Genomic DNA, 15,575 nt, shown 5'->3' on the forward strand with positions numbered 1-15,575 from the left:
ATTTGTAAAGCCTCCTCAGACAACCACTTAGCCTTCTTGCATGTCTTTTTCTTTTGGTTGGTTTTGGTCACTGCCTCCTGTGCAGTGTTACAAACCTCTGTCCATAGTTCTTCAGGCATGGTGTCTACCAGATCTAATCCTTTGAATCTATTTGTCACTTCCACTCTATAAACATAAGGGATTTGATTTAGGTCATACCTGAATGGACTAGTGGTTTTCCCTACTTTCTTCAATTTTTAAGTCTGAATTTTGCAAAAAGGAGCTGATGATCTGTGCTAGTCAAAGCTATGTTTTTTTCCAGTAGTCATGTATGGATGTGAGAGTTTGACCATAATGAAAGCTGAGCACTGAAGAATTGATGCTTTTCAACTGTAATGAAGAGTCTTGAGAGTCCCTTGGACTGCAAGGAGATCAAACCAGTCTGTCCCAAAGGAAATCAGTCCTGAATATTCTTTGGAAGGACTGATGCTCAAGCTGAAGCTCCAATACTTTGGCCACCTGATGCAAAGAACTGACTCATTTTGGAAAAGACCCTGATGCTGGGAAAGACTGAAGGCAGGAGGAGAAGGGGACAACAGAGGATGAGATGGTTGGATGGCATCACCGACTCGATGGACAAGAGTTTGAGCAAGCTCTGGGAGTTGGTGATAGACAGGGAAGCCTGGAGCGCTGCAGTCCATAGGGTCGTAAGGAGACAGACACGACTGAACTGAATTGAACTAATTGAGCCACAGTCAACTCCAGGCCTTGTTCTTGCCGATTGTATAGAGCTTCTCTATCTTCAGTTGAAAAGAATATAATCAATCTTATTTTGGTATTGACCATCTGGTGATATCCATGTGTAGAGATGTCACTTGTGTTGTTGGAAAAGGGTGCTTCCTATTACCAGCGTGTTCTCTTGACAAAATTCTGTTAGCCTTTTTCCTGCTTCATTTTGTACTCAAAGGCCAAACTTGCCTGTTGCTCCAGGTATCTCTTGACTTCCTACTTTTCCAATCTCCTGTGATGAAAAGGACATCTTTTTGGTGTGTGTTAGTTTTAGAAGGTCTTGTATGGCTTCACAGAACTGGTCAACTTCAGCTTCTTTGGCATCAGTGTTTGAGGCATAGACTTGGATTACTGTGATGTTGAATGGTTTGCTTTGGAAACGAACCGAGATCATTCTGTCATTTTTGAGGTTGCACCCAAGTACTGTATTTCAGACTCTTGTTGACTATGAGGGCTACTCCATTTCTTCTAAGGGATTCTTGCCCATCGTAGTAGATATAGTGGTCTTAGAATTAAATGTGTCCATTCCTATCCATTTTATTTCACTGATTCCTAAGATGTTGATGTTCATTCTTGCCATCTCCTGCTTGACCACATCCAATTTACCTTGATTCGTGGACCAAACATTCTCGGTTCCTATGCAATATTGTTCTTTACAGCATCCAACTTTACTTTCACCACTAGATACATCCACAGCGGAGTGTCATTTCCACTTTGGCTCAGCTGCTTCATTCTTTCTGGAGCTGTTTCTCTGCTCTTCCCCAGTAGCATATTGAACACCTTTGAATGTGGGAGGCTCATCTTCTGGCGTCATATCTTTTTGCCTTTGCATACAGTTCATGGGGTTTTCATGGCAAGAATACTGGAGTGGCTTGCCATTCCCACCGCTGGTGGACCGCATTTTGTCAGAACTCTTCACTTTGACGTGTCTTGGGTGGCCCTGCACGATGTGGCTCAGAGCTTCACTGGGTTACGCAAGCCCCGTTGCCATGACAAGGTTGTGATCATGAAGGGACATCCCTACTAGTTATTATAACTGGAAGTTTCTATAAGAGGGTTTAAACTTTGCATTTGATTTCCCTCATAGTTGTTGGACTATTCAGATTTTCTCTTTTTCTCCCTGTCAGTTTTGGTAAGTTTTTGTTTTTTAGAAAATTGTCCATTATATCCAAACTGTCACATTTACTGGTGTAATGTTGTTCATAACATTTTTTTTAACCTTTCTGATATTTGTAGGATCTGTGATGTGTCCCCTTTCATACCTGAGATTGGCAATTTGTGTTTTTTTCCCCCCTCTCTTTAAAAAAAAATCTTGATTGGTCTTGCTAAGAGTAATGAGTTTACTAATTTCTAGAACAAACTTTTAGTTTTATTGTTTTCTCTTTTGGATATTTGATTTATTTCACTCACTGATTTACACTGTTATCTTTATTACATTCTTTCCTTCTACTTTCTTTGGGTTTAATTTGCTGTGCTGTCTTCCCAGTTCTTGAAACAGAAGGTTAAATAATTGATTTTGCACACTCTCTCCTCTTCTTTATATGCATTTGGAGCTAGAAACTTCCTGCTAAGCACTACTTTTGGTGGTTCACAAGCCCTCCAACTTAACATGTCCATAGTCAAATCCTTAGATGTGTTCATGTGGTTCCGGTACTCCCAGCGAGTTGGGGGGAAAAGCAGAAGCAAGATGTAGATTGCTATGTGGAGTCTGACACCACCCATGTGACCGATGTGGGGTGTCACCCCCCCCCCCCCGACCCTGGCCACCTGCGGCTCCCCTGGTGTTAGTGCTGAAGTCCCACATCCTGGGAACCCCTCTTTCCTGGACAGCCTGGCCTGGCTGGTCACCCTGCATTTACATAAATTTAGGTCTCCTGCATGCAGGCAGATTCTTTACTGTCTGAGCCACCAGGGAAGCCCCAGGAATACATACAAACAATAAATATGCCATTAGGAAGTGAAAGTCAGACACCCAGAAATCGGAAGGACCCTGCGGATTCTGGCAGTGGGAGGCTCTGGGGAGGGAGGGGGTCCGCACATCGCTTGCTGCAAGCAGATCGTCTATTTCTGTAACAAAGGGAAACTGGAGGCAAACATGATAAAAATGTAAGAGCCGCTATTGTGGGTGGAGGGTACAGCAAGCTGGTTCTGGAATCTTCTGAAAACAGAAGGGAGGGCTTAGAGGAGGTGGCCCTAAGGAAGTCGCTGACCCCCACATACTGAAGAGGGCACCCCAGAGCCATGAAGAAGGGAAGTGTGAACTGGGCTCTCAAAGCTGAGAAGCTACCATTTGCAAAAATGAGCAGTGGGAAAGGACCCAGATCAAACCATAAATAAAGCTGTTAAAAGAGAAAAAGGGAACAGAATAAATAAAATTCATATAGACAGTAAAACATGCCAGAGAGATGTGCCCACAGAGAATTGAAAATTGCAACGTGATCATTCAAAGTGAACTTAACAGACTTGAGAAAATAATACAACGTATGAAAAAACAGATCAGAATCTCAAGAAGTCAGAAGTGAGGGATTAAAATTTAGGAAAGGGGACTTCCCCAGCAGTCTGGTGGTTAGGACTCTGTGCTTCCACTGCAGGAAGAGTTGGATCCCTGGTTGAGGGGCTAAGATCCCACAGACTGTGTGGTGTGGCCAAAACAAAAAAACCCACAGACGACTCAGGAAAGGATTCTAAATAAAAGAAATATAGACACAGAAACTCAGAAGGGAACCATGAATAAAGAAACACGGAAGATAATTCTTTAAGAGAAAGAAGAGATAAGTGTGGAAATATTTAAAAAAATGATGAGGGACTTCCTTGGTGGTCCAGTGGATAAGACTTCAGGCTCCCAGAGCAGGCGGCCCGGGTTCCACCCCGGGTAAGGAGGCTGGATCCCACATGCCACAAGTAAAGATCATGCATGCCATAATGAAGATTGAAGATCCCACATACCACAACGAAGGATATTTGGGCCAGAGTGAGGAAAGCAGGAGAGACTCCATCTTAAAGACAGGATGTAAACTGGGCCTGAAGCCTGCCCAAGAGTGAGGAAAACTGTTGCTAATGAAAACCAGGTCTCCTGGAGACTTCCTTCCCTACAGATGGCAAACAGAGTTTGTAGTTGAGGTCAGGCTGCCCCTGTTAGGTTAACCATGTAGACATTCCCCCTTGATGTATACTCATTGTCTCTCCCCACTTTAACCTTAATTGTTTGTTCTCCTAGCACATACTTGTTGTAAAACTCAGTCATATATGACAAAGAGGTTGCTAACACGTAACCAGTCATGTGGTGGTGGTGGTGGGGGTAATAAAACTGGGCCTCTCAGAAATATCAGGCTACTTGTTGGGAACTGAGTCCCCTTGGACCCGCTGGTGTAATAAACCATACTCCCCTGTCCTGAGTGTCCTCTGAGGTGTGTTTGAGACTCCAGATTCCACAACAAGCCCAAATAATAAAGAAATTGTATTTTTAAAATGATGGAAAGGATCCAAGAAAAAGTGGCAAAAGTGAACAAAGCAAAGACAAGTCATTATATTTACTTCAGGAGGCTCCCAGGAGGAAAACCAAAGGACAAGAATAAAGCAAATGTTTTAAGTTTTAAGACTAAAATTCAAGGAAGTGTTCCTGAAATTAAAAAAAAAAAAGATTTGAAAAGCACCATGTACCTGAGAAAATCAGTTGATAACAACCAACACAAAGTGTGTTCTTATAAAATTACTGGATTTTAGATAAGAAGCTGTTCTTCAGTCACAAAGTCGTGTCTGACTCTTTACAACCCCAAAGACTGCAGCAGACCAGGCTGCCCTGTCCTTCACCATCTCCCAGAGTTTGCTCAAACTCACATCCATTGAGTCGATGATGCCATCCAACCATCTCATCGTCTGTTACCCCTTCTCCTCTTGCCCTCAATCTTTCCCAGCATCAGGGTCTTTTCCAATGAGTCAGTTCTTCGCATCAGGTGGCCAAAGGATTGGAGCTTCAGCTTCAGCATCAGTCCTTCCAATGAACATTCAGGATTGATTTCCTTTAGGGTTGACTGGTTTGACCTCCTTAATATCCAAAAGACTCTCTAGAGTCTTATCCAGCACCATAGTTCAAAAGCATCAATTCTTCAGTGCTCAGTCTTCTTTACATTCCAACTCTCATATCCATACCTGACCACTGGAAAAAACAGTGCTTTGATGATAGGGACCTTTGTCGACAAAGTGATATCTCTGCTTTTTACTAGGCTGTCTAGGTTTGTCATAGCTTTTCTCCCAAGGAGCAAACATCTTTTAATTTCATGGCTGCAATCAGCATCCACAATGATTTTGGAGCCCAAGAATAATGAAATCTGTCACTGTTTCCATTTTTTTCCCCATCCCACTCCAGTACTCTTGCCTGGAAAATCCCATGGATGGAGGAGCCTAGTAGGCTGCAGTCCATGGGGTCGCGAAGAGCCGGACACGACTGAGCGACTTCACTTTCACTTTTCACTTTCATGCGTTGGAGAAGGAAATGGCAACCCACTCCAGTGTTCTTGCCTGGAGAATCCCAGAGATGGAGGCGCCTGGTGGGTTGCTGTCTCTGGGGTCGCACAGAGTCGGACATGACTGAAGCGACTTAGCAGCGGCAGCAGAGTTTTGCCAAGAGAATGCACTGGTCATAGCAAACACCCTGTTCCAAAAACACAGGAGAAGACTCTACACATGGACATCACCAAAATCAGATTGATTATATTCTTTGCAGCCAAAGATGGAGAAGCTCTATACAGTCAGCAAAAACAAGACCAGGAGCTGACTGTGGCTCAGACCATGAACTCCTTATTGCCAAATTCAGACTTAAATTGAAGAAAGTAGGGAAAACCACTAGACCATTCAGATATGACCTAAATCAAATCCCTTATGATTATACAGTGGAAGTGAGAAATAGATTTAAGGGACTAGATCTGATAGATAGAGTGCCTGATGAAGTATGGATGGAGGTTCGTGACACTGTACAGGAGACAGGGATCAAGACCATCCCCGTGGAAAAGAAATGCAAAAAAGCAAAATGGCTGTCTGGGGAGGCCTTACAAATAGCTGTGAAAAGAAGAGAAGCAAAAAGCAAAGGCGAAAAGGAAAGATATAAGCATCTGAATGCAGAGTTCCAAAGAACAGCAAGAAGAGATAAGAAAGCCTTCCTCAGTGATCAAAGCAGAGAAATAGAGGAAAACAACAGAATGGGAAAGACTAGAGAGCTCTTCAAGAAAATTAGAGATACCAAGGGAACATTTCATGCAAAGATGGGCTCGATAAAGGACAGAAATAGTATGGACCTAACAGAAGCAGAAGATATTAAGAAGAGGTGGCAAGAATACACAGAACTGTACAAAAAAGATCTTCATGACCAAGATAATCACGATGGTGTGATCACTCACCTAGAGCCAGACATCCTGGAATGTGAAGTCAAGTGGGCCTTAGAAAACATCACTACGAACAAAGCTAGTGGAGGTGATGGAATTCCAGTTGAGCTCTTTCAAATCCTGAAAGATGATGCTGTGAAAGTGCTGCACTCAATATGCCAGCAAATTTGGAAAACTCAGCAGTGGCCACAGGACTGGAAAAGGTCGGTTTTCATTCCATTCCCAAAGAAAGGCAATGCCAAAGAAGGCTCAAACTACCACACAATTGCACTCATCTCACATGCTAGTAAAGTAATGCTCAAAATCCAACAAGCCAGGCTTCAGCAATATGTGAACCATGAACTTCAAGCTGGTTTTAGAAAAGGCAGAGGAACCAGGGATCAAATTGCCAACATCTGCTGGATCATCAAAAAAGCAAGAGAGTTCCGTAAAAACATCTATTTCTGCTTTATTCGCTATGCCAAAGCCTTTGACTCTGTGGATCACAATAAACTGTGGAAAATTCTGAAAGAGATGGGAATACCAGGCCACCTGACCTGCCTCTTGAGAAACCTATATGCAGGTCAGGAAGCAACAGTTAGAATTGGACATGGAACAACAGAGTGGTTCCAAATAGGAAAAGGAGTACATCAATGCTGTATATTGTCACCCTGCTTATTTAACTTATATGCAGAGTACATCATGAGAAATGCTAGACTGGAAGAAGCACAAGCTGGAATCAAGATGCTGGGAGAAATATCAATAACCTCAGATATGCAGATGACACCACTCGTATGGCAGAAAGTGAAGAGGAACTAAAAAGCCTCTTGATGAAAGTGAAAGTGGAGAGTGAAAAAGTTGGCTTAAAACTCAACATTCAGAAAACGAAGATCATGGCATCTGGTCCTATCACTTCATGGGAAATAGATGGAGAAACAGTGGAAACAGTGTCAGACTTTGTTTTTTTGGGCTCCAAAATCACTGCAGATGGTGATTGCAGCCATGAAATTAAAAGACGCTTACTCCTTGGAAGGAAAGTTATGACGAACCCAGATAGCATATTCAAAAGCAAAGACATTACTTTGCCAACAAAGGTCTGTCTCGTCAAGGCTATGGTTTTTCCAGTGGTCATGTATGGATGTGAGAGTTGAACTGTGAAGAAAGTGAGTGCTGAAGAATTGATGCTTTTGAACTGTGGTGTTGGAGAAGACTCTTGAGAGTCCCTTGGACTGCAAGGAGATCCAACTAGTCCATTCTAAAGGAGATCAGTCCTGGGTGTTCTTTGGAAGGAATGATGCTAAAGCTGAAACTCCAGTACTTTGGCCACCTCATGAAGAGTTGACTCATTGGAAAAGACCTTGATGCTGGGAGGGATTGAGGGCAGGAGAAGAAGGGGACGACAGAGGATGAGATGATTGGATGGCATCACTGACTCGATGGACGTGAGTTTGAGTGAACTCTGGGAGTTGGTGATGGACAGGGAGGCCTGGCGAGCTGCAGTTCATGGGGTCGCAAAGAGTCGGACACGACTGAGTGACTGAACTGAACTGAACTGATTTGCCATGAAGTGATGGGACTGAATGCCATGATCTTAGTTTTTTGAATGTTGAATTTCAAGCCAGCTTTTTCACGTTCCTCTTTCATTTTCATCAAGAGGCTTTTTAGTTTCTGTTTGTTTTCTACATTAGGGTGGTTTCATTTGCATATCTGAGATTACTGATATTTCTCCTGGCAATCTTGATTCTAGCTTGAGCTTCATCCAGCCTGGCATTTTGAATGATGTACTCTGCATGAGCAGGGTGACAATAGACAGCCTTGATGTACTTCTTTCCTAATTTTGAACCAGTCCATTATTCCATGTCTGGTTCTGTTACTTCTTGACTTGCATACAGGTTTCTTAGGAGGCAAGTAACGTGGTCTGGTCTCCTCTCTCTTTAAGAATTTTCCACAGTTTGTTGCGATCCACACAGTCAAAGCCTTTACTCAATGAAGCAGAAGTAGATGTTTTTCTGGAATTCCCTTGATTTCTCTATGAAGAAGTAGGTCCCTTAAGTACTGGCTTGCCATCAGACTTGTACAGACACATTTTATTCCAGAAGAGAGTGGATACGCTAATGTGTTAGTATTTAAGGTACTCAGGAAAGAAAAGGTTTTTTCAGGTAAATAGACTTTCAGGTGTAAAGGCTGTGCAGAGTGTCCCCAGTGTGAGGGGGTGGGCTCTGCCCTCTGCTACTGTCTCAGTGATGCTGCTGGAGTGGCTGGAAGCCCTTTAGCTTCATGCTGTATCTCACACCTGATGCAATGATTCATCAAAGTAAAACATAAATGCACAAGTAAGATGTAAATTTGTAAAAGTTTTATAAGAAACCTTTGTGACTTTAGGTTAGGGAAAAAAATTCTTAGATATGATACCAAACTCAAGATCCAAAAACAAAAAGTTGATAAAGAGGACTTGTTGTTCAGTCAGTCATGTCCAGCTCTTTACAACCCCATGGACTGCAGCACGCCAGGCTTCCCTGTCCTTTATCATTTCCCGGAGTTTGCTCAAACTCACTTCCATTGAGTCAGTGATGCCATCCAACCCTCTCATCCTCTGTCACCCCCTTCTCCTCTTTCCCTCCCTTCTCCTCTTTCCCAGCACCAAGGTCTTTTCCAGTGAGTTGGCGCTTCACTTCAGGTGGCCAAAGTATTGGAGCTTTAGCTTCAGCATCAGTCCTTCCAATGAATATTCAGGACTGATTTTCTTTGGGATTGACTGGTTTTTATCTCCTTGTAGTCCAAAGGACTCTCAAGAGTCTTCTCCAACACCACAGCTCAAAAGCATCAATTCTTTGGCATTCAGCCTTCTTTACATCCAACTCCTCATATGGCTGCTGGAAAAGCCATAGCTTTGACTATATGGACTTTTGTTGGCAAAGTAATGTCTCTATTTTTTAATATGTTGTCTAGGTTTGTCATAGCTTATTTTCCAAGAAGCAAGCATCTTTTAATTGTGTGGCTGCAGTCACCATCTGCAGTGATTTTGGAGCCCAAGAAAATAAAGTCGCTCACTCTTTCCATTGTTTCTGCATCTATTTGCCATGAAGTGATGGGACTGGATGTTATGGTTTTTGTGTTTTGAATGTTGAGTTTTAAGCCAGCTTTTTCACTCTCCTCTGTCACCTTCATCAAGAGGCTCTTTAGTTCCTCTTTGCTTTCTGCCATAAGGGTGGTGTCATCTGTATATCAAGGCAATCTTGATTCCAGCTTGTGCTTCATCCAGTCCAGCATTTTGCATGATGTATGAGATCAAACCAGTCAATCTTAAAGGAAATCAGTCCTGAATATTCATTGGATGGACTGATGCTGAAGCTGAAGCTCCAATACTTTGGGCACCTGATGCGAAGAACTGACTCACTGGAAAAGACCCTGATGCTGGGAAAGACTGAAGGCAGGAGGAGAAGGGGCAACAGACAAACTGAACTCAACTCTGCATATAAGTTTAATAAGCAGGGTGAAAATATACAGTCTTGATGTATTTCTTTCCCAATTACTCAAAGTTAAAAATTTTTGCTTTACGAGAAGACAGTGTGAAGAGATTGAGACAAGCCACCAGGGAAATTTTTTGCAAATCTGACAAGAAACTTCTATCAGAGTATATAAATAACACTCAAAACTCCATAAAAACCCCGATTTTAAAAAATAGACAAAAGACCTAAAAATACTTTTCACTAAAAAGATACATGGATGGCAAATAAGCTCCAAGCTGTCAGTCGTTGGAAACACGAGTTAGTGAGACACTGTCACACACCTCTGAGGATGCCTCTCCATCCAGCAGACAAGGAAACCTGACATTACCCACAGCTGGAAGGGGTGCAGCAGCCAGACACCCGGACGTTATGGGGGAGAACGTAAAATTGAAAAGAAACCGACGCTGTGACTTGGCAACTCCCCTCCTAGACACTAAGCCATGGGCGATGAGAACTCGGGCTTACACAGAAACCTGCTGGGGACCTGTGCCAAACTCAGTGTCCTTTGCAGGTGGGCTGCACGGACACGTCTCCAGCGGGTGGGGGCCGTGGCGGAGGGCATGGGGGAGGGGAGGCAGAACGCGGGCTTTAGAGCCCTGGCATCCAGGTGGGGGGTGAGGCGATTCAGCTCAGTCTTCAAGGTAGAGCCAACAGGCCTTACTGATGACTTAGCTGTGCCAGCGGAGGTAAGGAGTCAGAACGGGGTCATGCTTGTGGCCGGTGCTCAGGCGGCAGTGCTGGGCACGGGTCCAGCTCTCAGGTCTGGGAGCCCATGGGCAGCCATGCTCTGTGGGGGGCAGTGGGGTGGGGGTGTGTGTGCCACTGGGTCTCTCTGGACTCCCGATCACTGCTTTATTCCCTGAGGCCTCACAGTTTTACCATTGCTAGCCTTTCCAAGGTAGCTCTTGGATAAGCTTTTGGAAATTTCAATTTATTTGTAGATAGTTCTTGAAGAAAATTAAATGCTCATTCAATCGACAGACATCTAAGGAGCTTCTGCCATAGGCTGGAGCCCATTCTGGGCACTGAGATTATTTTGCAACCACCCTTTCTCATGGGGCTATTTTTCCAGAGGCTGAAAGAGTTGTGAACAAGCCCAAGAGGGGCCCAGCCCAGGGTGGGTCACTAGAGCTGAGGGGAAAGGTGGGTGGGGGGGTGCTGCAGCTGGGCAGAGCCTGTGCCTGGGTTTCCTCCAGGGGTTCTCGCTCTGCACTGGCTCCTTAAAATCACCACCTGTAGACCCCTTCCAGCTTCCCCTCAGCCACCCACCTGGCCGGAGGGTGCTAACCCTCCCTCCACCCCATGCCCCAGGGCTCCCAGGCCCCCAGCCAGGACCAAAGAGCAGACAGGAGAGGAGGGGAAGGAGGGGGCAGGTGGGCTGGCTCCACGAGGGGTTGGCCTGACACCAGGAGGGTGTCCCAGCACGTTCCTCCTTGGAGGCTGATGATTGAGAATCAGCAAGAGCTGGCCCTCGTGCCAGACCCTGTCGTCCAGTCCATTTCTCCCTGCCCCCTGCTTTCTCGCCCCAGTTCTCAGGGTGGACATGGAGGCCGGGGACCAGCCCATCACACAGTGCATAAGGGCAGGTGGGGCTTTTGCCCAGGGGGTGCTCTGCACACTCATGCATGCTCACAGGTGCATGCACACATGTGCACATCTCACACACCTGCAAGGTGTGCCTGGACCAAGGTGTGCAGACCTAGGTCGGAGCTCTCTGAGGTTGGTACTGCCGCCCAGCCCTGTAGTCAGCCTGGCTAGCCAGGGGCTGCCACTCCCAGCTGGCTGCCCAGGCCTTGCACTCCTGTCAGGCTCACCGATTAATCTCTGACTTGCAGATGAGCTCAAAGTTGTACTCCTTGGCCTTGGTGGGCTGAAAGATCACATCGAGCTGTAGCGTTTCCAGTGGCAGGATTGTCCCGAACCCGTCGTTGGGCTGGATGTCCACAAACTGGCAAAAGGAAGACCATGGATGCCAAAGCGAAAATGAGGTGACCTTCCAGGGAGTGCCACGAGGAGCAACGTGGACGGGAGTGTGGCAGAGCACAAACGAATGTGTGTCTGGTGACATGTGTGTAAATGCGTTACGTGGGTGTGAGTCTGTCTCTGTGTATGTGATCATGTGTGCAAGTGAGAGGGTGGTGTGTTTATGTGTGTCTGCATGCATGTGAGCACAGGTATGTATGTGAATGTGTGTATGCATGTGAGCACAGGTATGTGTGTCTATGTGTGTAAGAGTGTGTGTGCATGCATGTGAGCACAGGTGTATGAGGCTGTGTATTGAGTGTGTACATGTGTGTGAACACAGGTGTGAGTATATGAGTGTGTGTGCATATGAGAACACATGTATGAGTGTGTATGCGTGCATACATGAATGTGAGCATAGGTGTATGTGAGTGTATATATGTGTGCATGCATGTGAGCACAGGTATATGTGAGTTTGTGTGTGTGCATGTGAGCACAGGGCTATGTGTGTACATGCATGTAAGCACAGGTGTATGAGTGTGTACATGCATGTGAACACAGGGTATGTGAGTTTGTGTGTGTGCATGTGAGCACAGGGCTATGTGTGTACATGCATGTAAGCACAGGTGTATGTGAGTATATGAATGTGTGTGCATGCATGTGAGCACAGGTGAGTATGTGAGTGTGTCTGCATACATGGGGGTAGACAATAGGTCTCTGGTGGGGCAGCCTGGAGGACTGAGGGAAGCCAGGCCTGGGCCTCTCTTGGCTGCCCTGCAGGGCCAGGCAGGCCAGAGTCTCAGGAGGGAGGGAGGGGAGAGAACTCTGGGTGCTGCGCATGCAGCAGGTGGAGAGAGCTCGAGAGGGGCAGGGTGAGGTGGGGACAGCCAGATACCCTGGCTGAGGTCCCTGGGAGTGAGCATGGAGTCTGCAGGTGGGTGAGGCCTGGCCAGGCACCAGGACTCAGGGTAGCAGCCCCTCGTCCCTCACTGCCCAGTACCTCCCACTCTGACCACATGAGCGAGGTACCTTGGGGAGTCCGACGAACCCAAACTCCTGGGGCAGGAGGGAATGATTGCAGAGGCTGATTTGGGTCCTGATGGCCTCGTAGATGGTACAGTAGCCAAAGTCCAGCCCTGCGGGGCTGAGCTCCAGGTCCGAGGTGGTGACTATAGCATGGACAGTAAACCCCACGGGTTTGATCTGAAGTGCAGAGGGCAGGCCCATTAGGTCACTGCGGTCAGTTAGGGAAGTGTCTCCAAAACTGAGAAGAGCACTGGTCCTGCTGTGAGCTGGCGGCTGACTCTGCACCTTTCACGGACACACCTGCTTCCTGTTGGCCTCAGCATGGCACGGGCAACACAGGTAGGCAGGGGGCCGGAGGGTATGTGTGCACACACATGTGCATCTGTGCATCTGCTTGTCGGTGCATTGTGAGCTCACATGATGACATGTGTACCGAGGATGTGCACACCCTGGACACCTGGGTCTGGACTGTACGAACATGAGGGTCTGGGTGTCCCGGGGACAGCCCTGCCCACCCAGGACAGCACTGGGGCCTCTCTGATCCACAGGCCCCTCCCTCTGTCTCCCCTGTGCAGGGGCTTCTCGGGCAAGACTGGGGGCCAGTGAGGATGGGCTCCAAGAGCCAGGCCAGAACAGCTCTGCTCCCCCAGGGTGCCCGGCATCCAGATGAGCCCCACACAGACCTGGTCAGCCACCCGGATAGTCATCGGGGCCTCCAGAACCCTGGTCTCCTTGTCAAAATACTTCCCTGCGTCTTCTGGGAGGGAGTGTCTGCAAGAGACAGGGGGCACTTGAATGTTCTTTTCCTCTTTATATTTGAGAAATGACGAAAGGCTCAACTGTGAGGGTGCCAGAGTCACGGGGTACACAGAAGGTCAGAAATACGGGAGCCTGGGGCTGGCTTCCTGCTGTGACTCGGGACCCCCCACCACCCGGGGGGAGCGGCGCCCCGCTGGGCACATCACCTGGGCAGGAACTTGAGCTGCACTGAGTAGGACGACAGGGCCTGGATGTAGCCAGTCTCAGGCAGGAGCTCCATGTGGCCCCGCAGCTCCTTGCACACCTCGAACTTTAGGCGCAACGCGGCCTTCGACCTGCAGTATCCAAGGGAGGGCCGGACGGTGACTTGAGGTCAGTCCTTGCCCCACAGGGCCCAGCGCACCCCCTCCAGGCACAGCCCTGCCGGGCACAGCCCCCACCCTCCACCCCCACTGTTGGACAGGCTTCAGAGCCCTGCTCACAGGGGCAGGTTTTCCTGAAATGACATTGGCTGAGGAATCCTTACAAATAAAAACATCACAACTGAAAGTCACCCTGGTCGGTTCTCAGAACCTGAGTGTTTTCTGGGAAGTGCCTCACAGGCCGGGGGTCAGGGAGAGGGGGCCCTGTTCCTCCTGGAGTTCTGCCATTCCCCACTCAGGCACAGGCTCTCTTGCAGGACACTCAGGAGGCCCCAGGTGGCCAGGCCTTGGCCTTGGTGACGGCAGCTTCCCCAATTTTTGTCCTTGCTTTCAACTCAGGACCAGCCGGAGAAAGCCAGGTGTGCCCCCAGTCAACCACGTGGGCCACAGCCCCATTAGGACACCCCCTCCCCACCTGCTCTCCAGTCTCCAGAAAGAGAGGCAGTGGGCAAGCTGCCCTAGGCCTGTTGAGGAGACCGCCCCTGGGCCATCAGGGACCCCAGGCCATGGTCCAGAGCCTCTCAGGCCTCCCGGTGTCTCCTTAACTGCCCGGGGTGATTCTCACAGTCCTGCATGGGGAACCCAGGGCCGATCGGGACCCTGAGTGACCCATGGGCTCCTGAGATTGCAAAGGAAGGTCTCTCTTCTCTCAACTTTGACCTCTGGCCCCAGTGTCACCCAGCACTGAATGTCCCCTACCATGAAAGGTGTTCAGACTGGGCCCTCCCACCCTGGTTTCTGCTGTGGCTGGGTTCCACTCAGGCAACTACAACCAGGGTCTTTGTGAACTCACTCCCTTGCTACCCCTGTACCCATAAAACTGGTAATAACATTGAATTCTAAAATCATTCAACAAACCTAAGAGGTCGAGCGTGTGCCTCAGAGGACAGGCTGAGAAAGCAGAGCTCCGTGCTCCGTGTCCCCCCACCCACCCCAGGGGTGGACACACTTTGCATTGAGGTAAACTGACCAGACGCTGTTAAACCCTGGTTTCCCAAACAATCCATCTGAAACCTGCTCTGAGACCCCAGCCTCCGGGAAAAGCAGGTCGCCCGATGTTTGCAGCACTGACATCTGGGGACCCAGCAGCCGGCAGGTGCCAGCCTAATTGCACCCAGGCTGACATCGCCCCCACTTCCGGAGAGAAGCAGGACCCTGGGTACAGCTGCTGGCCAAGTACAGGTGTGTTTGGTTAGTGAAGATCCACTAAGCTCTAACTGTTGGGTTTGCCTCTTTTTTCCACTTAATTGAACTTTAGTTAAAAAAAAAAAAGAAAGGGAGAGTAAAAAAGAAATGACAACCGTGGTGTCTGGACACCCTTGCAAAGCTCTGTGAATGAAACACGCTTCTTTTCTCAGAACTCCACCCATGTTCCTTCAGAGGACCAGCCCCCTCTTCTGTCTGTGTCTGCGAGGAGCCTGACCTGGCGTGCGGGGTGCCGACCCCCCATAGACAGGGGTGATGACACCGATTTATCCTCATGGTCCTGGAAGTCAGGTCCAGACACCATGTCCCAGGGCTGAAACCCAGCTACAGGCAGGGCTGGTTCCCCTGGAGGCTCCACAGAGAACGCTCTCCTGGCTTTTCTGGTTTCTGGAGATGCCACGTCCCTTGGTTTGTGGCCCCTCTTCCATTTTCAAGGCCAGCAGCCCAGCACCTATCGGCCTCTGTCTGACGCTGACCCTCGGGCTTCCATCCTATGACAGCCCTGGGGTCCCAGTGGGCTCTCAGGGCAATCCCTGGAGACCCCCACCTTGAGGTCTCAGATCTCA

The 15,575-nt window shown here is 47.9% G+C and overlaps 1 protein-coding gene across 4 annotated transcripts in view; it reads right to left on the minus strand.

The window, feature by feature from the left end:
• CFAP74 (cilia and flagella associated protein 74) overlaps window positions 1-15,575 on the minus strand; it is a 91,790-nt gene that overhangs the window by 9,648 nt on the left and 66,567 nt on the right. For all 4 annotated transcript variants that reach the window (XM_044942870.1, XM_006044664.3, XM_044942871.1 and 1 more), the window contains 4 exons: window positions 13,588-13,716; window positions 13,306-13,393; window positions 12,626-12,799; window positions 11,449-11,582 (listed from right to left, as the gene is read on the minus strand). In XM_044942870.1, coding sequence (XP_044798805.1) covers window positions 11,449-11,582; window positions 12,626-12,799; window positions 13,306-13,393; window positions 13,588-13,716 — 525 coding nt within the window. The remainder of the gene's footprint in view (window positions 1-11,448; window positions 11,583-12,625; window positions 12,800-13,305; window positions 13,394-13,587; window positions 13,717-15,575) is intronic.

Source organism: Bubalus bubalis, chromosome 5, assembly GCF_019923935.1.
Source record: "Bubalus bubalis isolate 160015118507 breed Murrah chromosome 5, NDDB_SH_1, whole genome shotgun sequence".
Classification (NCBI taxonomy): Eukaryota; Metazoa; Chordata; class Mammalia; order Artiodactyla; family Bovidae; genus Bubalus; species Bubalus bubalis.